At 38.4% G+C, this 27,979-nt stretch overlaps 1 protein-coding gene across 1 annotated transcript; it reads left to right on the top strand.

Moving 5' to 3' along the window:
• Positions 1–16,740: 16,740 nt before the first annotated feature.
• On the top strand, positions 16,741–18,904 carry LOC133795320 (NADH dehydrogenase [ubiquinone] iron-sulfur protein 5-B-like). Its single transcript, XM_062232775.1, has 2 exons — positions 16,741–17,009; positions 18,632–18,904. The coding sequence occupies exons 1-2, from the start codon at positions 16,860–16,862 to the stop codon at positions 18,731–18,733; spliced, it is 252 nt and encodes an 83-aa protein (XP_062088759.1). The 5' UTR covers positions 16,741–16,859; the 3' UTR covers positions 18,734–18,904.
• The last annotated feature ends 9,075 nt before the right edge of the window (positions 18,905–27,979 follow it).

The following is a 27,979-nucleotide window of genomic DNA, read 5'->3' as shown; positions in this document are numbered from 1 at the left end:
AAAGACAATTTATTTGTATTGCTGCAAGGGCAGCTTTTTTACTTATAACTGAACAATTACATCCGAGTGATACTGCTCGCGGTGCAAAATCTTTTTACTTTTAATTGAACAATTACATCCGAGCAATACTGCTCGCGGTGTAAAAGATTGCCTTATTGATATTATAATGTTTCTTTTGTTATAATATCTATTTGCATGACCGAACTTAGCATAGTACTTTGGTTTGATTTAACAAAACATGAATTTTGAAAAATACTCTAAGTACCGTAGCATGCTTTCACTTATTTTGTTCATGTGTTTACATACCCTTTGGTATGCTTTGCTATCGATGTACCTTATGTGCCCCCCAAGTGATTGAGGAGCTTTAGGTCCTTGGTCACTTGCCTTGACCATGACCTGTGCAAACATTACTGCTCGATAGTAAACATAACATTTATAATACAGCAAAACAACACACGTAATGAACAAATACTTGTAAAAGTAAATTTACAAAGGTTGGCAAGAATGACTGGCTGCGCACAGTCCCTTATAATCTCGTATTAAAAATGGACTAAACATGTCTTTACGAGTGATCTTAAAAAGATCTTACACTTATAAGCAATTAGCCATACAACGTGGCTAACCCTTTTTCGAAACTTGTAAAAAGTAAAAATTAATACAAGCCAGTCCTTTAAGAAGGATTGTTCACTGATAATAATTGCGCATGTGTTCTCCATTCCAATAGCGTGGAACAAGATCTCCATTTAAGCGTGCAAGTTTGTAGGTGCTCGGATGAAGGACTTCTTCAATCTGGTAAGGTCCTTCCCAGTTTGGTCCAAGCACTCCAGCAGTGGGGTCGTGGGTATTCAAGAAAACTCGTCATAGCACTAGGTCACCGACGTTGAATTTCCTTTCTTTTACTTTTGAGTTAAAATACCGGGTGACCTTTTCCTAGTACGCAGCAACTCGGAGTTGGGCTCTTTCTCGTATTTCTTCAATTGAGTCTAGGGACTCCATCATTAGTTGGCTATTCTGGCCCTGGTCGTATGTAATGCGTCGATGTGAGGGGGGATCTAGTGAGGAGTGCTTCGTATTCGGCTTCATTATTTGACGTTGCGAAGTCGAACCTAATGGTGCAATGAAATCGATGCCCTTCTGGCGTTATCAAGATCATCCCTGCTCCCGCGTGGGATTTGTTGGACGACCCATCTGTGAATAACTTCCACGAAGGAGCTTCCTCTTGAGGCTCAGGCGCACTAGGCTTCTCGCACTGCTCGTTGTATGGGAGTTCGGTGAACTCTGCAATAAGATCAACCAAGACTTGTCCCTTTACTGCTGCTTGCGGTGAATATGTAATATCGAACTGCCCCAGTTCGACTGCCCATTTTAATAAACGCCCAGCCGCCTCTAGTTTTTGGAGGACTTGCCGAAGGGGCTGATCAGTTAAAACTGTAATAGGATGGGCTTGGAAGTAAGGACGTAACCTCCTTGAGGCCAAGATTAAACAATACGCTAACCTCTCGATGGGAGGATACCTCAGTTCTACTCCGATTAGCCTCTTGCTTACATAGTAAACTGCTTTTTGTACGCCTTCTTCCTCTCGTACTAGTACCGCACTAGCAGCAACTTCAGTGATCTCCAGGTATATAAACAAAGTTTCTCCTTCGATGGGCTTTGATAAAATAGGAGGCTGTGCCATATGGGCTTTTAAGGCCTGAAAAGCTTGCTCGTAGTATCCTGTCCATTCAAACTTCTTGTTGCCCCTAAGTAGATTGAAGAAAGGGACGCATTTATCCGTTGATTTGGAAATAAATCTACTTAGGGCTACAATTCTTCCAGTTAAACTTTGTACATCCTTGATCTTCTCTGGCGATTTCATGTCGATCAGGGCTTTTATCTTGTCGGGGTTGGCCTCGATTCCTCTTGAATTAACAATGAACCCCAAGAACTTCCCTGATCCGACTCCGAAGGAACATTTGAGAGGATTTAATTTCATTTGGTATTTGTTCAATACATCGAAACACTCTCATAAATCCTTCACATGTCCTTCTACTTTTTTTCGACTTTACCAGCATGTCGTCCACGTACACCTCCATGTTTACGCCGATCAATTCTTTAAACATGTGGTTAACCAATCGCTGGTAAGTCGTACCTGCATTTTTCAGTCCGAAGGGCATTACTTTATAATAGTATAATCCCGTATCAGTCCGAAAGCTGGTGTGATCCTCGTCAGGGGGATGCATGCTAATCTAATTGTAGCCTGAGTATGCATCCATGAAGGAGAGGATCTCGTGTCCTGCAGTAGCATCGACCAACTGGTCGATCCTTGCGAGTGGGAAGAAATCCTTCGAGCAGGCTTTATTGAGGTCTGTAAAATCCACACAGGTTCGCCATTTGCCGTTAGGCTTGGGAACCAATACTGGATTAGAGACCCACGATGGATAAAACGCCACCCTAATGAACCCATTCTCCTTTAATCTTTCAACTTCTTCTTTTAAGGCTCTCGACCGATCCTTATCGAGCAGCCTTCTTTTCTGTTGCACGGGTGGAAAACTCTTGTCTATGTTCAGGACATGGCTGATAACTGCAGGATCTATCCCAGCCATGTCTTTGTGCGACCAGGCAAAGACTTCCTGGTTTTTCCGCAAAAACTCCACCAGTGCATGCTTCGTGGTTAGTTCTAAGTTTTTCCCGACCTTCACGACTTTGGTCGGGTCTTTCTCGTCAAGTTGGACCTCTTCTAGGTCCTCGATGGGTCCAACATTTTCTTCAAAATCCCCAAAGCGAGGATCCAAATCTCTATCCTCACTTTGGGCAACACCCTATTTGGTGACTTCATCACCAAATTGGGCTTGTGTATCAATTGCCATCTGCAACCTATCTGGGGTAGTGCTTTTTGACGTTCCCTTCTTCGCCTTCGTGACTGAGGCATTGTAGCACTCCCTGGCCTCCCTCTGGTTTCCCAACATGCGTCCTACCCCTTCGTCTGTTGGGAATTTCATGGCTAAGTGCCATATAGAGGTGACGGCCCATAGATCAACCAGTATAGGCCTCCCAATGATGGCATTGTACGCCGAAGGACAATTGACTACTATGAAAGTAGCGAGTAATGTCCTGGTAGCAGGCACTGTACCTGCTATCACTGGTAGTCTGATTGATCCTGCTGGGGCGAGTCCCTCACCAGAGAAGCCGTAAATTGTTTGGTTGCAAGGCTCTAGGTCCTTAACGGACAACTTCATGTGTTCCAGCGAAGACTTATATAGGATGTTCACCGAACTTCCTGTATCAACCAGGACTCTCTTCACCATCATGTTGGCCATTTGGATATCCAAGACTAGCGGATCAGAATGTGGTAACCGGACATGTTGGGCGTCGCTATCAGAGAAGGTTATTTCGCCCTCCTCTGACTGAGCCTTTTTCGGTGCGCGGTCATCCACAGTCATCATCTCAATGTCCTGGTCGTGGCACAGAGTCTGAGCATATCATTCTCTGGCCTTTCCGTTGTTTCCCGCGAGGTGCGGGCCTCCACAGATGGTTAACAATGTGCCAGTTACGGGGTCAGGCTGCAAAGGTGGCGAGCGTTGGCGTGTGGGCGCTTACTCGTTGCCACCTGGAGCTTCTCGTTGGGAATTTCCCAAGGCCCGTATGTACCTTCTCAAGTGTCCTTGTCTAATAAGGAACTCGATCTCATCCTTCAGCTGGTTGCATTCATTGGTATCATGTCCATAGTCGTTATGATAACGACAGAACTTGGTAGTGTCTCTTCTCGAAATATCCTTTCGAATGGGAGCAGGTTTCTTATAAGTCACATTGGAACTCGTGGCCTGATAAACCTCTCCCCGAGACTCAATAAGGGAAGTATAGTTAGTGAACCGAGGTTCATAACAATTACCCTTAGATCGTTTATTGTCAGAGGTGGAAGGCTCATTGTGTGGCCGTTTCCCCCCATTCTTGCCATTGCCGTTGCCATTCCCGTTGCCTTTGCCGTTGCTGTTGGGCTTGGACCCATTGGCGGCTTTAGCGAGCTCGGTAGTCCCCTTATCCTTGCCTGGGGGCTTCCCTTCATTGGCAATAGCATCTTCGAGCTTGATGTATCGATCAGCTCGATCCAAGAATTCCTGGGTAGTTCTAACCCCATGTTTTCTGAGGCTGTCCCAGAGAGGCGTGCGGCGCTTAACCCCTGCGGTTATGGCCATCATCTTGCCTTCGTATCCCACTATTTTTGCTCCAGCAGCTGCTCGCATAAAGTGCTGGACGTAGTCCTTCAGTGGTTCTTCGTCTTGCTGGCGTATTTCAACCAGCTGGTTTGCCTCAGTCGGGTGCACACGACCCGCGTAGAACTATCCGTAAAACTCCTTCATGAACATTTCCCAGGAAACTATACTTGCAGGAGGGAATTTGAAAAACCACTCCTGTGCGACATCAGAAAGTGTTGCAGGGAAGATCCTGCACCGAGCGTCTTCGGACACTTTCTGAATGTCCATTTGTATCTCAAACTTGTTGACGTGAGATACCGGGTCACCATACCCATCAAAATTCGGAAGCGTAGGCATCTTAAACTTGCTAGGAGTTTCCACCATAGCTATCCTCTGGACGAAAGGAGTGCCTTTTCTCCTATCGTGGTCGATATAAGATGTTCTTCCCCCGACCAGCTGCTGCACTGCCTGGTTAAGGGCATCTATTTGGGCTTGCACGGCACTAGGAATCGCCGTGGCCTCTGGTGCTGGGGGGACGTACTCGTCGTGCCACTCACGGCAATCGTTGAGTATATCTCTCAAATCCTTGTCTCTCCTCCGCTGCTCGCTTAGCTCCGAGCCAGTTGAAGACGTTATCTTGCCCCCTAGCGTCCCGTCTTTCGGGTAGGTCATCCCGAGGTGGCTGGCTTCTGCCTCCACCTCTTTCTTCATTCTTTCGACCGGAATTTCCTCTGCCTGAGTCGGCCTCGTTACAACCATGGCCATCTCTGAATCTTGATTGGCTATGGTGGGATCGACTGTTCCCTCGATTGCCTTCCCGGGCTGGAACCTCCTGAGCGTTAGAGGGTGGCCTGCGTTGGTCGGCAGGTCCCCGTGCATTATCATGTCGTGGGGGGCCTCGGACCGCAGAGCCTAACTCTGAGTTCCTCCTGTTACCAGGTGGACGTTGTCCTCTGCTCGGAGGGTTTGGCTCGTTGCCCCTGTGGCGTCTAGGACTGCGAGGCGGCTGCCCGACCCTATTCTGCCTCTGCTGCGGGGGATTGTCGCGACCAGCTTGGGATAGAGGCTGTGCCTCAGGGTCCATCAGCGGGACATCGTCCTGAGGTGCCGGTGGCTGCTCGAGCCTTTGTGGGCTCGAGGGTTGGATAGGCGGGCTAGGATTGGGACCCCTGTGGGGTGGCCCATTCGCAGGTTGATCAGGCTGCGAGGCGGGTGCAGCCTGATTCCTAGTCAGTTGTAGGGCTCCCTCGAGGGCTGCCATGGCCTCCCTCTGGCGACGGTCCATCTCCGCCTGTCTTTCACTCAGCTCCAGGCACTGTCGTTCAATTTCTTGTTGCTGCCGCGCCATGATTTCGGCAGCACTTTCCTGGTCGGCCCTCAAATTGGCCAGTTCCTCCTGCAATACCCCTAGGGTATTCTTCAGCGTTTCGGAGTCCATTTCTTCCTCATCAAATTCCAAATGTGGCTCATCCTCAGCCACGTTTGGAGGAGGAGGAGGAGGAGGCGGGTGAGATGGTGCAGCGCCGGCCGCCTGTCCAGTTTTCTTGGTAGTTTTTGCCATTGATCTTTCAACGATAATGTATCAAGCTCTCAATGAAAGCACCAGAATGTTGACCCTGATTTTAGCCAACTAACACGGAGTCAAATTTGCTTGATGTGGACAAACACGTTGGAAAGAATGTGATGACAAAACAATAAAGAACACAAGAGTTTATGGTGGTTCGGCCCCAGAATCTGGTAATAACCTACGTCCACTTGAATTGTTATTGATATAGGATTCAAAGGAGTGATCAAAGAACTAGGGTTCAATGAGTTTCACCAACCTCTGAAGAATAAGACAATATATCAAATAAGATAACTCTAATCTCTAGTGATCAGAAAGCAAAAAAGAAGAAGAAGAGATCCCTATCCCTTGAGCCCTCCTTCTCTATTTATAGGCTCAAGGAGGATTTACATTAATTTGTTACAGATATGATTTCCTAAATAATCGGATACTTAGGAAATCATGGGAGATAATTTTGGATACTATCATAACTGCATAGGATCTTTTTCGCGTATAGCATGCGTACGACCAGGCTGGTCGTATGAAGAGATCGAACGTCGTGACACTAGATGTCTTCCTGGTCGATAGTCGAGCACGAATTCTGTCAGATGTTAGCCACGTGTACTAAATGTTTGCCATGTCATCCATGCTTGTTTTTTGGATAACACTCCCAAATCAAACAATGCAGTATAAGAAAACCCAGCACTAGAAATCTGACCTGTCACAACCGAGGGGCAAGCCTCCGCCTCAGTCTAAGTCAAAGTAAACACTCTAGTAGGAGCGAGACTATCACCCTGCTTCGGCTCCTTTTTCTTGGCTTGTGGGCAATCCTTCTTCAGATGATTGGCACTCCCACAAACAAAGCAGGCCCTAATCCTGCACTCTCCCTGATGATGTCATCGGCACCAAGGACACACTGGAAAACTCCTCCAGTTGTATCCCCCGCCCTGTCGGCCACCAAAAGCACCTCGCACCCTCCTATCCGAGCTAGGAGGAACAAAAGAATCTGGGGCTTTTCTCTTCTGCTCACTGGAGCCACTACCCCGACTAGATCCAATAAAAGGAGGCACCGTCCTCCCAGCATTGCACCTAACAACACTCTCTCTCCAAATCTGATCCTTGGCCCCCTCAGCTGTAAGGGCCTTGTCTACAACCTGAGCATAAGTAGTAGTCTCTGGATCTAAGGTGATCTTTACATCACTGGCGATCATAGCATTCAACCCCCGTACAAATTTGTCTCTCCTTTCCGCATCAGTCAGTACCAAATCCGGCGCAAACTTCGCCAACAGGTCAAATTTCAAAACATACTCAGTAACTGTCAATCGATTCTGAGTCAGGTTGATGAACTCGTCAACCTTTTCAGCTCGGACTGCTACATTGTAATACTTCTCGTTGAAGATGTTTCTAAACTCTTCCCAGGACATAACTGCCACATTCCTCCTTTGAATCACTACATCCCACCAGATGCAGGCATCCTCTCTGAACATGTAGCTGGCACAAGTTACCCTCTCGTTCCCCTCAACTCTCATGAAATCTAGGATAGAGGAAACCATATTCATCCACTGCTCTGCCCACAGTGGGTCTGGTCCACCCTCGAAGGTGGGAGGATGTTGTTTCCTAAACCTTTCATACAAAGGTTCCCACTTGTTCTCCATAACAGGCTGAACCGGCACTGGCGCCACAACCTGCTGAACTGGCAACCCAGTGACCTGTGGAGGGGCCTGCTGTCTCAACTATCGAAGTTCTTCCTCTGTTCGTTGCAGTCTTGCTTCCATTTCGACAAACATCTGTTGCCACTTGTGTGGGGCAGGTGGAAGGTCCTGACCTTGGGTGTCATCCTCGGTCCTACTGCCGTGGAGTCTAGATGATTGTCGAGGCATCGCAACAATATGTGTGCAATCAACGATGCCGCTCATCAGGCAAGATAACAACATCCTAAACCACCTCCCAATTCATATCAGTCAACCATAAACAACAATCCACAGAACATACAAATAACATATAGCACTCAATGGGCCATGCCCTGGCATCATGCATATGTTAACTCATTCATCATGCTCTATATAAAGTAAGCAGGCAAACAGGGCATTCAAGCACATATTCAAGCATATAAGTCAATTATTACCAACCAACCCTGAGTCGAGCTTGTCATTGACAGTGAGCATACATGTTCGGTCAATCTCCAGAAACCATAAACCTTGGCTCGCTCTGATACCAAGTTGTAACACCCTACTTCCTTAGAGCCGTTACTAAGTGCGTTTAAAATGTCCAATTAACTCGTTAATCGAGGTTTTAAGGCAAATGTGTAATTAAACTATAAACAGAGTCTCGTATTTTGAAAATAATTTCGTTCATTGAAAAACATAAAGCATTTAACATTTAGGATCCCAAAATATTGATTAGAAATATTTACAACTCAAAAATATAACTAAAGTCAGCTAAACGACAAAATCTAGGTTTAGTACAACCATCTCCCAAAAATACCCCTGGCTGTGGCAGCCAGGCAGGCCAAACATGTATGCGCCGCTTCATGCTCTCCATACTCATGGTTGGTCGACTTTCCCCTTGCCCTTACCTACACCATAGAGCACCCGTGAGCCAAAGCCCAGCAATAAAACCCTCACAAGCAAATAACATATACATATTTAACTTTCAACATGTAATCAAGCCGCCAATAGGCTAAACACATACGACCATGCCATCCAGGCACTTTACCAGGCCCTGGGTTTGCGGTCCACACTGTGAGGATATCCCAGGTATCCTATAGGGTCTCGCCTTGGCAACTTGCACTCCACGTGCTAAACGCTGCTCCCAGCCCCTTGCCATTCTCAGCCTTCGTCGTTCCCGGCCCTCACCGTTCCCGGCTCTTGCCATTCATTCACATATATGCACACATAGCATAATTAACAAGTGTTTAAACATGTATAAACACAATCAATGGGGCCACGCCCTGCAACATAAACTATAGGGCCTCGCCCTGCTCTATGGGTACAACAGTTTTCTTACCTGTGTCCCGAGCTATCCACACACCGCAATCACGAGCACAGTCCCCTAACCCGAGCCTTGAAGAAATCCTAGTCACAATGCATGAATAATAATCAACCATCACGTTCTAATCCATTAAATAGTTCCGAGACATAATTCTATCCTCCGGGGCCTTGGTTTCTACCATACTGGGTAGTAGAAACCTTCCTGAGCCTTAACGTTCAAGTTCCCGAGCTAAAAACCCTCATTTTGCCAAAAATCCACATTTGGGCCGCGATTCAGCCTCCCTTAAGCGCCGCGGGGCACCCCAAAGCAGAGGCGAAATCGCCTCTCATCTTCCAGCCTAGGGCTACGGTGCCTGGGAAATTTCCCGAAGCCCCACTAGCCTATAAACTCAAGCAGGTCGCGGCGCTGAAGAACAAGGTCGCGGCTCAACCCTGAAACCCAGAAATTCCATGCAATTTTTACAAGCTAACTCCCCTGGAAATCATCCCAAACGCACCCCAACAACAGAATTGAGTCCCATAGTCATCCTAATACACTTTAAGCAGCACATAAGCCCAGAGAAACCAACCAAAATCCTACTATAACTCAAGTTCAATTATCTAAGCTTTAACCTCTCAAACTTCAGCAAAACAGAGGAAAATTAGATAGAATTCAAGCTTAAATCCTTACCTCCAGAATGGTTTTGACCCTCAGCTATTCATAATCTTCTCCAAGCTTTGATTTCCCCAACTCTCAGCTTAAATTCAAAGCTTTCTCCTCCAAAAATCCCAAAAACCTTCCAAGCCTCAAGAGAGTGAGAGAGAGAGAGAGAGAGAGTTACATGTGGGAGAGAAGAGAGTTCCTTCTGATTTTTACTTCTTTCTTTTCCCTTCCAGAATATGCCTAGAAACTAAGGATAACCCCAGCTGCCTAACATAAGCCTATCCTTTAACCAAAATGGCCAAAATAGCCCTTTAACTTGTCCCTAATCCTTTAGTAACCCAAGGGTACTTCAGTCATTTGACATACCCCGCTAAGTCCCCGAGTAGTCTTATAAATATTTATTAATCCCGACATATCCCAAATATTACTAAATTACTACCCGCTACTCAATAATTCCCGAACTCATTTTACGTTCCCCAAAATACCCCTAGGCTCCTCCCGAGCCGGGTATTTGACCCCGTTGTGACTTTTTAGCTAATCGGCTTCCTAGGACCGTCTCAGATCATGCATCTCAAATATATCACCACTCACATGTGGTAAAAATCACAATAATCACAAATATCGCATTTATGCCCTCAACGGGCTAAAATTACAAACATGCCCCTAATAACCAAACGGGGCCCACATGCATATTTAATTCACCTAAACATGCATTTCTATTCACATATTTATCAAATTCACATTTAAATGAAATAAATCACTTATTGCCTTCCAGGCACGCTGATCAAAGCCTTAAGCCTTATTAGCAAATTTGGGATGCTACAAATGGCCTCCTCGAGCTTGATGTACCTGTCTGCTCGGTCCAAAAATTCTTGGGTACTCTTTACCCCATCCTTTCGCAAATTGTTCCAGAGGGATGAGTGGCACCTTACCCCAGCTGTAAGAGCCATCATCTTACCTTCATCTCCAACCGTCTTGGCCCCAGCAGCTGCTCGCATGATCCGTTGAACATACCCCTTAAGGGTCTCTCCTTATTTCTGGCGTATCTCGACCAGCTGATTGGCCTCGGTTGGATGTACCCGACCAACATAGAATTGCCCGTAAAACTCCTTTATGAACATTTCCCAAGAGACTATACTGGGCAGAGGGAACTTGAAAAACCACTCTTGGGCAGTCTCGAATAGAGTGGCAGGAAAAATTATGCACCAAGCATCATCTGACACCTTTTGGATGTCCATCTATATCTTGAATTTGTTCAAGTGAGATACAAGATCTCTAATCCAGTGAAGTTGGGCAAGAGCGGCATTTTGAATTTTCTTAGAGTCTCTGCCATCACGATTCTTTGCACAAATGGTGTGCCCTTTCTCTGATCAAACTCAATATGGGAAGTCCGGTTCCCAACTAATTGCTGGACGACCTAATTTAAAGCATCGAGCTGGGCCTGAACAACATCTGGTACTGTTGGAGCAACTGGCGCTGGGGAGAAATACTCGTCATGTCTTTCCCTTCTATCATTGAGGAGGTCCCTCAGGTCTTCCTCTCTACGCCTTTGCTCGCTCACGCCCAGTCGATCAAAAGCATTTGGCTGTTTAGGTTACCCCTCAGCATTTTGGCTCATTGGTCGGTTCTCCCTTAGTGGAGGGTTCTACTCTTCGCCCCTCTCTTCTTGCCGCCTTCCAGCATTCTTCCTGCCAGAATCCACCTCGTTATAATCATGGCCATCTCTAAATTGTGACCGATGATGGTGCGATCTGTTGTTTGCACTATTTCCTCTCTCCCTGCTAGAATGTCCCGATAGGTGGGTGGAGGCCTACGTTGGTTAGTAGGTCCCCGAGCATTATTATGTCGTGGGGGGGCCCTGATCGCAGAGCCTGATTCCACCTGCCTTCTACTCACAGAAGGACGCTATCCTCTGTTTTGAGGGTTTTGCTCCTCAGTCGTATGGCGTCTAGGACTTCTAGGATGCTGCCCGGCCCTATTCTGTCTTTGCTCTTGGGGATTGTCTTAAGTAGCACGAGAGGGTGGCTGTTGCCCAGGATCCTGGAAAGGCCTCTCCTGTTGAGCAGCAGGGGGTTGTTTTGGCCTCTAAGGGTTTGCCGATTGAGGCGGAGTGTGGTGATGTTGGGGATGATCTGATTATGGACCTTGTTGTGGGTGTGTACTAGGTGGATGATCCGGTTGGGAGGCAGGTGTTGGCTGTCCTCGAGCCAACTGAATGGCTTCCTCTAGGGCGGCGGTGGCATCCCTCTGCCGGCGGTCCATGTCAGCTTGTCTCTCATTCAACTCTTGGCGTTGCCTGTCAATCTCCCTCTGCTGCAGCGCCATTGTTTCAGTCACATTTTTTTTTATTAGCCCTCAGATTGGCTAATTCCTCTTGCAATACAATCAGAGTCGTCCTCAAAGTTTCATAATCCATTTCCTCCTCTTCCAATTCTACTTGTAGCTCATCCTCAGCCACATTTTGTGGAAGAGGTTGGGTTGGCGCATTCCCCGAGATTTGCCCCATTTTCCTAGTTGTTTTCGCCATTTGATCTTCTTGGAAGTCTTGGGTTCAACTCCCAATGAAAGCACCAAAATGTTGACCCTGGATTTGGTCAATGACACGGAGTCAAGTAAAACGACAGAAATGAGATGAAATCAAGCCAAAAAGATAAATGACACAAAGATTTATAGTGGTTCGGCCCCAGAGATGGTAATGGCCTACGTCCACTTAGAATTATTATTAATGTAGAACTCCAAAACTTGTGATCAATGAACTAGGGTTCACGAGTTTCACAAGTTTGGAGATGAATACAAATTTGGCAGATAAAAACACTATAATTCTCTCTCTCAAGATTCAAAAGTTGTTGGGAACACTTATACATGATCTTTATTTATTTTCATGTAGATCTAATATTAAACAAATTAATATGAGATAACCTAAAACATGTTTCTAAAATTGAATTCAAAGAGAAACAAAGATAAGAATACTTATAGTATATGCAGCAGAATGAAAAGAGTTCTTCCTTCAGTTTCTCTAACTCTTGTATCCTTTCTGTCGCAGAGTATTATCAAGAAACTGAACCGTTCTTCTAATTTCTTCACAGTCTTCCAATGTATCATTAGAATCACCTAGACTAGTGTGGGAAATTCTCAACACATGAGATAGATACAAAGAGAAGAAGAGAAAATAACAAAGAGGCTTAGAAAAGGACTTGTGTTTAGAGAGATTTTAAAACCTATCAGAAAATCTGACTTGTGACTTGTAAACCTTATCTGTCGTCTCAGAAATCTGAACTTATGACTTCTCTCTAAGCATTCCTTTTATAGACTCAATTAGGGCATTTAATTTAATTAAAAAATCAATAAAATAATAGTCAATTTAAGCCCTAGGTCGAAATTATCATGGGCTTTAGACCTGTGAAATTTCTCATTTGATTATAAGCCCATTGAACTTAAAATCAAAGCATGTATTATTTTCTATTGATTTAATTAATTAAATAATTGTTTAAATCATTTATCAAATTAATTATTTATAATTTGAACCTTGATTTAAACTTATTTATTAATTTAGATACCAATTTATCTTAATTAATAAATCTGCCATAATTTCTCTTTTCTACTAAAAAATACATAACTCTGTGAAACTATCCAAAATTGACCTGGTCAACTTTAATAATTCTAATTGATAATTAAATCAATTAATTGAGACTATCTAGATGATTTTATCCAAGGTACAATGGGGACCATGGGCCTATGAAATCAAACTCCAATAAGTTATTATAAATCTAACAAATAAATTTACTGACTTATTAATTCATCGTGACTCCACTATAGACTCGGAATTTGACTCTTGAATTCATAGAACGCTCTATAACAAATATAGATACGCTATTAATTATCCATTGTTACAACCATAATTGTCATTAAATCATCTATAGATGGTCTACAATGAGATAGGACTAAAATACTGTTTTACCCCTCATTGTATTTTATCCTTAAAACACTTAGTTCCTTGTAAATGATATTTCAGTAAACTAATTTAATTACTGAAATGAGATCTCTATCGTTTAACACCTTGAACCAAACTAAAAGGAAACCATCGTTTCACTTCTTCATCAGAAGCTATAGATGTTCATATCTATGATTAACACTCCCACTCATTTATACTATCGAGTTCCCAAGATGTAAGTATGGGCTAGTCCGTCAAGTAAGCTGGTAACGAACAAGTCAAAGAACTCAAATAATACAATCAGTTAGAATACTAACCACTCAGAATTGAGATTGAATTGACTTATGGTCAACTATATGATATGACTAGAATAGATAATAACGGTATGTTTACTTATCTTATTAACTATCAATATTGGTCCTGTCCGATGTAACAAATACATCCGATCTTATCTACTTTGCTAATGTTCTTGAAAGAATATAACACTGTAATGTGTAAGTAGATCATATCGTAGATGGGCAAGTCAGTGTAAATCTTGTGCACTGACTAATCTTAGGACTAATTTATTTTGAACATATAATCATATTTATATTCCACTGTGATTACGTCACTATAAATACGATCAACTATATGATCGGGATTTAATAGAAGTTTATATTAAACAAATAATCATGAAAATAAAATATGTGAGCAAAGTGATTGACCAAGTCAAAAAATGATTCCTATTCTTTTATTGATAATAAATGAGATTACAAATAATTTGGGTTTTAATTAGGGCATAAAACCCCAACCAAAGTCCCCCTTCTTAAGCCCTTTTGAGTCTTATTTATAGGCTCAAGGAGTTCCTTAGGGGTCGGTGGGCCTTGATTACATTTAATGCAAGCGTATCTCAAATAATAATGAAAATTATAATTATTATATAAATGCGAGATTACAAATCTATAAAAGATATCTGAAATACTACGACCAGCCTGGTCGCTATGAAATATGTCTTCTGCTGAGTGAATCATCTTTTGGTCGATGGTCGAACAGAACGTACCCACTTGAATAGTCACGTGCACCCCACGTGCATATTTATTTTGCCACGTCATCAAACGAATCTTTTTTAGGTAAACATTAGCATTTAATTAATTTGAATGGACTTTATTTATTTTAGTTTCTTATTTGTTTGTAATTTAGATTTTAAATTTAACATAAATGGATTCAAATAATTTTTTTTAAATTTAAAGTTAATATAAATGGATTCCAATGGTCTCTTTTAAGTTTTAAATTAAGCATAAATAGATCCAATAATTTTACATATATATATATAAACTGATTTTTTTATTTAAAAAAAATTACAACTCCATTAACTGCCCAAAACCAAGGTTCAAATTTGTCATTTTTTGTGTACACGTTATGGTCAGTTAGTTTTTGGATTGTTACAAAATGAGCTGAAAATCAAAATCTAGAGTTTGAAATTATTAAAAATCACACAACTTGATTGTTGTTCAACCCTACTTTCAATTCATGTACAAATACATTTTAGAGCTCCAACAATAAAAGACGCAATTGTGGGTATTGACTGGTCGTGTGGTAATAATAATATAACATGAATCTTATAATGCTACTTAACTATTTTTGTGTAATGAAATTATTGTCTTTTGTTATATGAACAATTCTTTATTATTTCTTTTATTACGATTGATATATATTTTCTTTAAATAAATATCTACATAATTTTGCGAAGCGCTATACTATTTTCTAGTTATAAATTACAATGTTGACAAATAAAAGAGAGAGAGACATGTGTCTATGTGTGTGTATGCTGAAACATAATGGAGTAAAAGTGTGAATTTACTAATGAATTGATAGTTTGGGAGGTTTTTTCCACCATAAATAAAGGAGGGGTTAAGTGTCCTGTTACTTAGAAGAAGAAAAAAAAGGAGAATTACACACATCACCCTATACCTCAAAAAAATTTGAAATATCCTGTATATGTCATATACGGTTTAACTTTGATATAGGTGTTTGAAGACGTATACCCATATAAATATGCAAATGGTATGCCTCTATAATACTGCTAATTATATATATCAGTATACTATTATCTATATGATTATATATATATATATATATCTATTTGTGAGTGATAAAAATAAAACATTAAAATTAATAATTATAATGTCTTATTATATGTTTATATTATTTTGGTCTTATATAATGAACGAAGCATATATACCTATATATAATATAGTTGAATGAAAGAATGTTTTATTTGATCCTCATATTGATATTTTTGACAAATATACTTACAGGGGATTAAAATTAATCTCTTTAAATAATACTAAAAAATGAGTAATTATTGAAATAATAACAAGCTATTACAAATTAGTAACGTTGTGTTACGAATAATATTGGGAGGATAAATAACTATTAAAATTATAAAACTAGTAAATTTTTATTACAATTATGTTAAGTAAATATATAAATTATTTATGCAAATATTAGTTGAAAAATATAATTTTATTTGTGAATTAGTTTTTTAAACTTTTGTTACAAAAATATATATTTTTTATGAATTAATCTGTAATTGTTGTTTACAAATTTGTAAAAATTATTTACTTATTATAATAGTTTTGGTACTACTTGTTACAATCTTGTAACTAAACTTTATACTTTTTGATGAGTTTTAGTTATTGCATGTAATAATTTTATTATTAATTATAATAGTTTTGTTACTACTTGTTATAATATTAATATTAGTTGTTCTAATATCTAACATTTTTGTAAATTATAGTAACAAAAATTGAATATTTTACTTATAAAATTAATTATGTAAATCATTATTACAAACATGTTAACAAAAGAAAAGAGTATGTTACGCTGATAGTGAATTTTTAAATTAGTAAATTAATGATAACCAATTTTAAGTATTAAAATCTATATTTATTTATTCGTCCAAGAAAATCTTATATTTATTTGGATTGATTTTCACAAGTAATATTTTATTTTCTGAATATTTTTTTTGTTCTAATTAATTTAGTTAAAATAGTATACATTAAAAAAAATCAAACCAACAAACAAATTGATGTTGATAGATTTGGCCCTATTATAATATTATTAAATAAATAGTATTCAAATTATTAGATTCGTTTTTATAATACTAATAATTAATAATTATATTATTAGTTTCTAAAACATTAATAATTTATTATGATAAAAAAAATTACATGTATTATTAAATGGGCTTAGGTGCCATATTTACCAATAAATTATTTATTAGTTGCCATCATTGTAATTAATTTCACTTACAGTATATTTAGATTTTTTTTATTAACTTACTGCATATATATATGCAAATTTCAAAAAAAAAAAAAAAAAAAACCAATATAGACTTCCAAATGAAACAAAGCCCAGGCCCAAAAGTGGCTCAAAAACCTGGTCCGGGTCTGAAAGTGGTGGCTTTTTGGTAAATTTAGCAAAACAATCACCCAGCTCCAGGCTAGGCAGAGTGACCAAATCGATCCCAACACCCTCTTATTGCTTGAATTGAGAAGAAGGTGTTGATTTCATCGAGAGAGAGAGAGAGAGAGAGATGGCATCAGGGTGGGGAATCACAGGGAACAAAGGGCGTTGCTACGACTTTTGGGTTGACTTCAGCGAGTGTATGTCTCGATGCCGCGAGCCCAAGGACTGTACTCTTCTCCGGGAAGACTACCTCGAGTGCCTCCACCATTCCAAAGAGGTCATTCTCTCAAAATTTTCTTTCTGTGCAAATTTTTTTAATGTTTTGAATTGTAACTCAATTACAATATCTGCATCGATTCCTTATATAAACCCTAATTCACGAGATTGAAAATCTTCGTCGACAATGTTGTTTGAAGGGTCTTTTAGATTTTAGGGAAATTACGAAAGCACTTCTAGTTGCCCTTTTTTTCACTTGGTACTTTATTTTAAACCCCATTGACCTGAAATATTTCATAGGAAGGTAATGTTACTGTTCGATATATATATATTCTATTCAAAATTGATGAAATATTATTCAGAAATGTTGTCAGTTGTCATGGTAAGCTAGCTCATTTAAATTACTTTTTTTTTAGATGTTCTTCTCTTTACTTTTTTTTTTTTTTGGAAGTAAAATTGCTCCTGATCACATAAGCAGTTATGGCCCTTATACTGCAAAGCAACCAAATCAAGGGTTTACAATTTCAATTATTTGTGTATGAATTGTGAATTTGTTTATGTGTTTGCTAGTTCTCGTCTGGTATTATCTTCAAGTTTGAAGCATGAGTGGATTTCTTTGAAGATTATGATGGATTAGTACAGGGAAAAGCTCTAGAGAGAGCCCAAAGAAAATTTCAGTTTTTCGTGTGTAGAAACTGGTAGTTTAGTTTATGTAGTAATTGAGTGAAGTGTTAGATATGTACATTTATAGATCGTTAGGACTTTTGGACACATCTATTAAGGATTGGCCTTCAAACTTCATTGACAAGAAGCTGAAAATTATTTCAAATGTTATCTGTCATGAATTAGCTTGATACTGAATGTAAGAAATTATGGCTAATAAGAGGATGCTGCATTTTACCTTTTCAAGCCCTTTCTTTTGAGTGGAACTTCATATATCTCAAGGCATCTCTTAGAATGTTATAGTTTAGTAATCACCTTCTTATCAGGACGTATTGTGGTTCTGAAGAATGTTGACTCCAGGATATTTGCATTATCAATGATGTGGTTTGGGATTAATATTGGCTTAGGAGTGTAAGATAAATGTCTATGAGCTAGTTTAAGGCGTGAACATACAAGGCATTTGGATTAGGTTTTGGGTTAACAAACTGTAACCAATTGAGAATATCATGGCTGTTAGGTTTTTTTTTTTTGTTAATTAACGAAGATTAAATTGTGCCTGAGGGTTAATCCATTATATTAGTATGCAGCATGATATTTGCTTTCCTGTGATTGATGTACTTGTTTGACATTTGAGGCATTTTTGCAATAAAAAAGAATTATAAAGGGAAACAGTTTGGAGAGTAATGGGAAGGAATTAAAAATGTCATTTCTTCTCAACTTCACTAATTATGTGAAGGATTCTCCAAACTTATGTCTCTAAACCCTTGAAAGTTCTTCTTGTACGTTGTCTTTGCACTTAATGACTTTGTGGTCATTGAAGAGATAATTATATTCACTAATGTGTCATATAGGTTTGACATGTAGCCTTGTTCATGACTGAACCATTAGTAGTATTTTGATGATGTTGCTGAAACAAGCTTGTGAACTTGCAAAATCTTCATCTGGAATTTGATATTTAGCTTTCTTTGTCTTGGATCAATACTTATTCCTGTTTTCTTTTTCAATGGATATGTATTACAGTTCCAACGAAGAAACCGGATTTACAAGGAGGAGCAGCGTAAAATTAGAGCAGCTGCCAGGAAGAAGAAGGAGGGTGAGAATGTTGATCATCATCATGCATAGCAGTTGGTCATTATCTTTTGAAGTCAAAATAATGATGAAGCAAGCCATATTGTATTTTTTCTGGACTAGATTCTTACTTCATGTTGTGGATCTGTTTTGTTTGTGCTGGAATTGGTATAGACCTCTCTGGTCTATGCAATAAAACAAAGATTAATTTCTTTTTTCTTGCAACAGCAGCCGCAGGGTAATGAAAAGTAACCCTCCTTTTCCCTTTCCATACTAATTTTCATGGACTTATATTTGCCTAGTCTCTAAATACTTTCAAAATTAATATCCATATTTAAAAGTAATTTATTTTTTGACAAAAAAACCAATGCTCATTGATAAAAATTGTTGTACAAATTTAGCTAGTCTATGAGCTACATTGTTGCAACAACGCATGAAAGTTTTGATCAATTAAAAACCCAATAATTTTCTTAAAAAAATAATAATTTTGTGTTTTAACGGACACATGGAAGTTTTAAATTAGGAAAAATCCATAGAAATTAATAATTAAAAAAGTATTGTAACTAATTATAAAAATAAAAAGAGAGAAGATTAATCAAAATAAACAAAAAACAAAAGCAGAAGTTTTAATTTTTTAGATTTTATAATAAGATAAATAATGTCTAGAAACTAAATTAAGAATCCACCAACAAATTTTGTCGGTGCAAGAATATATACATTTATTAATTAAAAAAATTAATTTTTAAAATTATTTCTATTACTTTTTCTTAATATTTTTTGGCATTATCTAATTTCATTTTTTGTGTTAATTTCAATAATTTTATTTTATATTATTTTCATAATTTTTTTTAAAAAAAATAATGTATAATTTAATAGGAAAAAAATTATTTTAACAAGTTTTTATTTATTTTTATTTAAATATTTTAAAATATATATTATTTATATCTATTTTTAGAATTTGAAAAAAAATAGAAAAATGTAAGCAAAAGTTGAAAATAATATATATTAAATTTTAATAAAATGGAGTGTACTAATTAAATTTTGAAGTGCAAATATAATGTATTTTTTGTCATTCTACTTCTAATAACTTATTACTTTCGACCACATCCTTTTAAACGAAATTTTACCATAATATTTCTTTAATTTGAAACCACCATGTAATTAATTCCTTCATAAGATCATGAATAATCATAAGTCCAATTAGTATTTTTTTATTATTATTATTTTGTTGATTGGAAGTTTGGTTAGTACTAATTAATATATTTTTTTTTATTTCCATATGAAATATAGTTTATAAAGAATTATCTGTGTTCAAATATTTAAAATTATTTTATTTAAAAATGAATTAAATTAGTTAATAAAAATAAAATAAAAAGTTATTTTAAAATTTAATAAAAATAAACTAAAAAATTATTTTGAAATTTAAGTTTTTAAATAGTTTATACTTTTTCTCTTTCCATATGAAATATAATTTAAATTAAATTAAATTATATGGGATCTCAAATATTAGGTTCATTTTTTTTTCTTCATACTAGTTGAAAAAAACATAATCAAAATAATATGGGATCTCAAATATATCAGATAGATTAAACAATTGTTACGGAAAATTATGCCTATTATTAAATATTGAGTATTTAAAGCTCCTAAATGAATTATATTTCATTTGTGTGTTATTTAAAGTCGAATTTATTTTTCATTTTTAGATAGGACTAATTAAGAATAAGAATTATAATTTTTAACATTAGACTCTTAAAATAATCTACCCTAAATATATATTATATGTATCCATTTTTAATTTGAGGATTGAAGTTGAAAGGGTTTTGATTGGGTGAGTTTAAATGAAAGAAAGCTTTTCGGTATATCTAATTTAATTTCTTTATTTAAATTGTGGTATGCCAATAACTTATCTTATAACTTAATTAAAATTGTAATTGGCGTCAAAATTTCTTAATGTTTACATTTTTTATACTTAACTCTTCATCTTTTATTTTTGGTGGCTAAAACTTCCAAATTATGTACAGTTTTATTCGTTACACTTCGTTATCTGTTAATATGAAACCACGTGGCAGCTAAACTAATGTCATCTCAATTTTTTTTTAATTATTTTAAATTAAAAAAATAAAAATTTATTTTAATTGATTAAAAATTTAAAAAAAATAGACCAATTAAAATTTACAAAATATTAAAAAAAAAAGTTATTTAAAAATATATTAATACAAAAAAATAATAAACAAAAGAAATATTATTAACTCTTTAATCCAGACCCTAATTTTCTTTTCTTCTCCTTCTCTCCGTCTTCTTCTTCTTCCAGTCGAACCCAGATCTAGTTGAGGATCCCATCACCTGTTCTTGTCAAGCCCCGACCCCCAACTCTAACTTCGACTAAACTACCCCCAAATCCGACTGAGGACGACACACCAGAGGGACGCATAATATGTTACTTGAGGCTTATGCTTCTATAAATGCATAATATGTTAGTGGTCCCTCTTCTATTTTTTCTATCAGCTCTTGTTTTGCAAACCGTTGTAAGTCACGGTGGAGTTTTTAATGTGGTCTTAGACAAATTCAACATTTATTTGAAATATATGTATAAATTGATATGACAAGATGAAACTGGGATAGCCGTAATAAATCAAGTTATTCCTTCTAAATTCATTTTATTTTGTTTGGTATTTTCTAGGGATAAACAAATATACTAATAAAGTAGAGAATATATTAAAATTAATGAAAGATACCTTAGAATGACTAAATAGATATATTGAGAAGTTTCTTAGTAATGATTGTTCACATTATTTGAAAGAGTAATGATAATATATTCGACATAAAACTTAAAATAGCTACACGTTAGGAACTTTAAATAGAGATATGAATATATTAGGTTACTCACAAAAATAAATCAACATCAATTCAAAACCTATAATAAAACTTTATCATATTAAAAGGTATGTTAAGCACCTCATGACTGTGTCTCAATAAATCTCAATACTTGCCCAAATGACTTTTAGATCATAATTGCTCTACTATATAACTAAAGAAAATAGATAGATGAGGGCAGAAGATAGAAGTTAAAAATAATATCTAAACATCGCTCATAGGTTCAATTATTTGGCTATTAGCGGGTCTCTTTGTGTGTTATTAGAAAAGAGAATGACTCGATGATTATTCGTTCGTTGGAATCATATGTTAAAATTTTGGTAGATAAGGATCCATAAAAAAAATTAAAAAGGCCAGATTAGGTCATTTATCAAGAACAATAACTTAGGGGCATGAAACTACCACTTGAATTTGGAACTTACATGATGATGCTCACAATTTTGATGATCATACCAGTGATTTGAATGAGATCTCTAAAAAAATATTTAATGCCAATTTCAGTAAACTCTTCATAATTTTTCTTTGGCTCATTGGTATATATTTTCATGTTATTCATTTTTCCAATTATGAAGCATGGCTAAATGATCCAACTCACATTAGACCTAACACCTATGTGGTTAGGCCAATAATGGACCAATAAATAACATTTAGGGCGTGTTTGGAAATAATTGTGTAATTACTAGGTCGTGTAATTACTATGACGATAATTACATATTTGGGTAATTACACTATATTTTAAAATACAAGGTGTGTTTGGATGTCAAGTGGTAATTACTTATGAATTCATATTAGCATGTTTGGCAAAATAGTAGGGTGCGTTTGGAAAACCACCCGTGATTAGAATTGGGTGTAATTTAGAGTAATTACTCAATTTTCCGTGTTTATCTAACCATGTAATTACACAGTAACTACGTAATTAGAGGTAATTAAAGGGTCTCAATTACACTCTCCAATTCTCATAGCCCCCCATGAGAATTTGGTGTAATTACACTGTGTAACTAATGATTACAATCAATTTTAAATAATATTTATTACATAATAATACTTTTCTGTGTAATTACTAACTGTTTTGTTAAACATGATAATATAAATTTATAAGTAATTACCACTATTACACCCAAATTTCGAGAATAGAATTTTTTGATCTCGAAAGTTAGGCTCGAAATAAGCCAAATCGCCATAGTCAGCTTTAATGAAAATATCAAAGACACTCTCGCTAAGCAGTAAATGCAACAACATCGAAATTGGTGAGCTCAGAAACTATATGGTCTCGAAGGAGTTTCGAGGTTATAAGTCAGGCTCGAAGTCACAATGATAGTGGTTCAACACTTGTATAAATTTCCTGATTCATTTCCTGCCATCAAACAAGACGGTTCGAGCTCGGACATTGTGAGCTCAAAGAAGATGATCTTGAAAACGTTGCTTGTTGGGAACTAAGGTGAGCTGAGATGTCGAGCTCGAGATGAGTGAACGACCTCGGAGGCGTGAGAGTCTGGTGTTCAAGCTCGTAAGCTGTGTGTGAACATGTTTATTGTTATAGAATCCTTATATTTAAGGGATCAGATGTAATCAGTTATTAAATCCCAAATATCATGGGATTTATACGCGTACATAATAACCATACGCGTTTATTTGCATTGATTTAATTGATTTGTATTATAACTCTTTGAAATCTGTGGGGAGATATTCAGTAAACCACTCTATAAATAGAGTGGGACAATTCATTTGAAAGGGGTGAGAAATTTGTATTGGGAAGACTCTGCATAATTGCTTCTAGAAAGCTTTGAGAGAATTCCATAAAGTAAATAGCACAGACTCATGGACTATGCAGATTTTAACTGTTGAACCAAGTAAAAAATCGTGTTTATATTGTTTGTTTCCTTTGGTATTTTTTTTTAATTGCTCTTCATTTATAAGTTGAGGAAAAACGGCGTCAACAGTTTGGTGCTTTCATTGAGAGTCATTAAATAAGATGTGAGCCTGTTTAATCAGAAAGCCTCCTGAATCATCAATGGCCGCTGCAAGTAACCCCAGTACTGGTGAGCGACCATTGCCCCAGATATCTGAGGAGCAGACTCCTCATGCTGAGGACTACCCTCGACGGCCTGGAAAGCAGCCCATGGTGGATCTGGATCCTGAAGAAATGAGTGATTCGCCCAACTCTCGGGGGCCACCTGCCCCCAGGCCTGATGAGGATTTGTATTACAATCCTGAAATATATGTTCCTATTGTGGAACTTGAAAATTGCCAATTGTGCAAACAGTTGGTAGAGGCAACAAAACGCAATGAATAATTAGACAGGTTGCTAACGCCCAGGCACCTCCTCGGAGGCCTAGGGGACGTCCTCTTGGGAGCACGTCCACCAGGAGGGCAGAGCAAGCCACAGCCGACGTCTCAGTCAAGGCCCCAGAGGATTAACCGGGCTGAGGCTACTGCCAACCCGACTACAGAAGTACCAACAGGAATAGGTAATAACCGAGCCCCCCCCCCCCCCCCCCAGCGGCTTGGAACCCAAATCACAATGGGAGGCAGCCACCGTCACCCATAAGGCATCCACCATCACCAATAAGGCACCTTTCACCAGTCTGAGAGGTCCCACAAACTATACATCGGAGGCCATCTCGCAGTGGCAGTCGAGATGGAAATCAACAGGCTAGGCCTGGACAGGGAAACGAAGGAGAGCCTCCCCGAGATCGCAGGGCTCCTCAGCCTTTGGGGAGCCAAATGTCAAGATCACAAACTGTTGGAACAAGGAGGCCAGAAGGCGACCCACCTTGTAATCATCGAACCACGCGTCCAGAGAGGGTTGCGAGTTACGTAAGCGAAAGTTCGGACTACACTTGATTCGTGAGCATTTATAACACCGAGCCAAGGCATGCAGGGAATTGAGAGAATCACCCTGATCTGCGGGATCATCTAAATCATACTCGAGGGCGAGATAATCCCCCAAACCCTGATTTGCGCGACCATCTAAATGGCTGCAAACAGCCAGCATATAACCCTATACTGAGACAGGTAGCTGGAGTTTTTATTAACGATAACCAGCCCCCTCATGTCCAGGCTCGACCCCTAGTGGATTTAGTCCAGGAAAGGATTGACCAATTAGAAAGAGCAATCATGCTCCTACAGAATGAGCGTAACAGGGACAAGGATGAAGAGTCTGATGAAGGGCTCGAGCCTTTTGCCCTGCATATCTCTAGTACTCCGTTCCCTCAGGGATTCAGGATACCTCATGTCCCACCATTTGACGAAAACTCAGACCCGTATAGTCATCTGAGTACCTTCAACACCATCATGCGAGTCAACAATGTTGGCTACGAGCTCAGATGTATGTTGTTCCCAGCAACACTTACTGGACCAGCAAAAAACTGGTTTGAGAAGTTTAAAAGGCATTCAATCTCGTCCTGGGATCAATTATCTAGAGACTTCAAGAAGCAATTTAAGGCTATGATTGGCATCAGGCCCGAGGCTTCAGCCTTAAAGAATGTCCAACAACAACAAAATGAGTCATTAAAGAGTTACCTCACGAGGTTCAACCTAGAGGTCGCCTGAGCTCGAGATGTCGATGATAGCGGTCACCTGATGGCTGTTAGAGCGGGTGTAGAGTCCAAGAACTTTACTTAGCTAATTGTTTAATAGTATTATAGTATGTTTAGTGTTATCATTGTTACTTTGGATTTTTGGTTCAGACCGGGAGTTATTTGGACACTCATAGTAGTACTTATAGATTTTCTAAGTTTAACCTATAGTTTAAGAATATTAAGTATAACCTAAGGTTTGATTAATGTGTCTGATATTAAGGATTATATTATTATATTATAAGGTTTAGACATCAACCAATAGGATTTTAAGCACATGTTTTGAATGGTAATTAAGGATTAAGTATTTTTGAGGATTAAATTAAATAAGGGTAAAAGTTTGAATGTATAGGGTCAGTCAGCAGCTTTGAGCACGTTGAGGGCTTAGTCAAGGCTGTTTACTCCATTCAAACTCAGCTAAAAATGTGTAAATTCGTGTTTAAATATTCAGCGTATGCCGATATATCGCAGCTATAGGGGGCGATATGTCGCAGCACGTAGATACGGAAAACACGAATCGATGCACGGTCGCCTTGGGAACAAAGGTCCAGGCGATATATCGCCTATAGGGGGCGATATATCGCCTCCACCAGCATGAATTCAAATACATTTGAATTCTTTTCCCTTCAGCCATTCAAACTCCTTCAACAGTCCAGCATCTTCTGAACGAGTCTTCAGCCTCTGCTGAACGATTATTCAAATGATTTTCACTTAAAAAGCCATTATTTTTATTCAAGTAAAATCAAGATATTTTCATTCCCAAACTCTATAAATAGGACCTAGTACCCAGCCATTATTCACCATTTGCTCTAAGTTCAGAGGCTGCTAGTGTTAAGTGAGTGTGAGAGTGTAAACACTTGGTTTGGGGAAAAACTATAAGCTTAAACATCATAAGCTTATCAAACACTTTGGGAAGTAAGTGAGTGCTATAGTATTTCGGTGGATGTTAGATTGATCTTGCAATCTTTGAGGTAAACCCAAAACTCTAGTTCTTTTCTGTATTTTTTATGTTATTTCCTTTCTCAAAACCTTCTACTCAGTCCCCTAACCTTATTCTTATTTTGGTTAGGGAATCCAAGCTTTTAAGCATATAAGTTGGTAAGTATGTTTTCTATGGTTTAGTCTTTCCATCTCTTTCATTTCATCTCCTTTCTTTAGACTTACTCTTTTTTTATGGTTTTAGGAGTGTTCCAACAATCCCAACTCAGTCCATAATCTCGGTAACTTTGGTAAGGAAAATAGGCTAGAATCTACATGTTTATGATTATGCTATTTTATGTGTTATGTTTTCATATGTTATATGTTATTGATGTGTATGTTGTAGGCTTGGGCATATGCCTATTTGACTAACAAGACCCCAAAAGGATTGTGGGCATAAGCCTATTTAGCTGGTAGGACCCCACTAATCTCATGGGCATAAGCTTGTTTAGTCTATGGGACCCCAAGTAATAATGGCCATTATAATAAGTGAATTATGTGTTATGATATGTCTTTATGTTTTCTTATGAAATTATGTATATGACTATGTGTTAGGTTTTCCTTGCTGGGCATTAGGCTCACTCCTTTCTGTTTATGTGCAGGAAAATAAGTTTAGAGGCGGTAAGATTCGTGACGCTTGGAGGATGTGTATCGATGATGAATGGAGTCAAGGGGCCGAGCGTTATTCGATTCGAGGATATAGTCTCCTTTTATGTTTTTATGGTTTTTATGTGTATTTTCCGCATTATTATGTAATGTCTTTTATTTTAAATCATGTTTTGTTTTAAAAACAATGGGATCCCAAAATCCTTCTTAGTATTCTGTTTATTTGTAAATAACTCTTATTTTCAAGTTACTCAATAAATTATGGTATTTTCGTAAAAATGTAAGTTTTATGTATAGTTTCGATAATGGTCCAGTTAGTCTAGATTAGTGGGTCATTACAGCGGGTATACTGCCAGGAAGTCCCCTTTGGGAAGACTTACAAAGGAAACCTATCAGGTCGCTAACCGAGTTCAATCAGAGGGCCTAGAGGTTTGTCAATGTAGAAGAGGTGAGGTTAACACTGAACATGACCTCTCATCCCATAACTACAACGACAAACGTGAACTCTGCCTCAACCTCGGCAGCCCCCTCAACTTCAAAACCCTCTGGGGATAACCTTTCTAAAAGGAAGAAGAACGAAGGGAATAACCCCAAGGCTGATGGAGGGAAGAAGAAAAAAGGGGGAAAATAGTTCTCTGTATACAAATTGTATACCGAGCTCAACAAGTCTCAAGAGAATATTTACCTGGCTAATGAAAACCAGGTCCCGTTCAGACGACCTGACCCCATGAGGAACCAAAAAGCAAAAAAGGATTCAAATAAATACTATGATTCCATAGAGATATCAGACACACAACTGATGAATGTAGACAACTGAAAGACGAGATCGAAGGTTTGATCTCGAGGGGTTATTTCAGACAATACGTCAGGAACAAAAATCCTAATCAAGCTTCGACAAGCCAAAGGGCAGCAGCTACACAACCTGCCCAGAACAATAACTCCCGAGCTCGGGAGGATGAGCGACCCCCTCCAATTGATGGAGAGGATGTAATGACCATCTCGGGGGGACCTCATATCGCAGGTTCGGGCAAGAACGCCCAAAAGAGATACGTGAATGAGATCAAGACAAAGGACAGTTCTCCCTACGAACCTGAACCACGAGCTCCAAAACAACAGAGGGTTGAGACTCAACCCATAACATTTACTGAAGAGGACGCATCACATGTCCAATTTCCCCATAACGACCCCCTGGTCATAACTCTCGAACTCGCGAACAAGAGGGTATGCCGAGTCCTGATTGATAACAGGAGCTCGGTGAATATCC

The sequence above is a fragment of the Humulus lupulus genome, chromosome 1 (genome assembly GCF_963169125.1).
Source record: "Humulus lupulus chromosome 1, drHumLupu1.1, whole genome shotgun sequence".
Taxonomy (NCBI): Eukaryota; Viridiplantae; Streptophyta; class Magnoliopsida; order Rosales; family Cannabaceae; genus Humulus; species Humulus lupulus.
Note: the sequence above shows the minus strand (reverse complement) of the source record. Positions and strands in the feature narration are given on the sequence as shown.

What these genes read in the sequence shown, in the direction of transcription:
- LOC133795320 (XM_062232775.1), top strand. Translation starts at nt 16,860, where the DNA reads ATGGCATCAGGGTGGGGAATCACAGGGAACAAAGGGCGTTGCTACGAC. An exon ending in GCCTCCACCATTCCAAAGAG is followed by an intron (nt 17,010 to 18,631) that starts GTCATTCTCTCA and finishes TATGTATTACAG; the next exon opens with TTCCAACGAAGAAACCGGAT.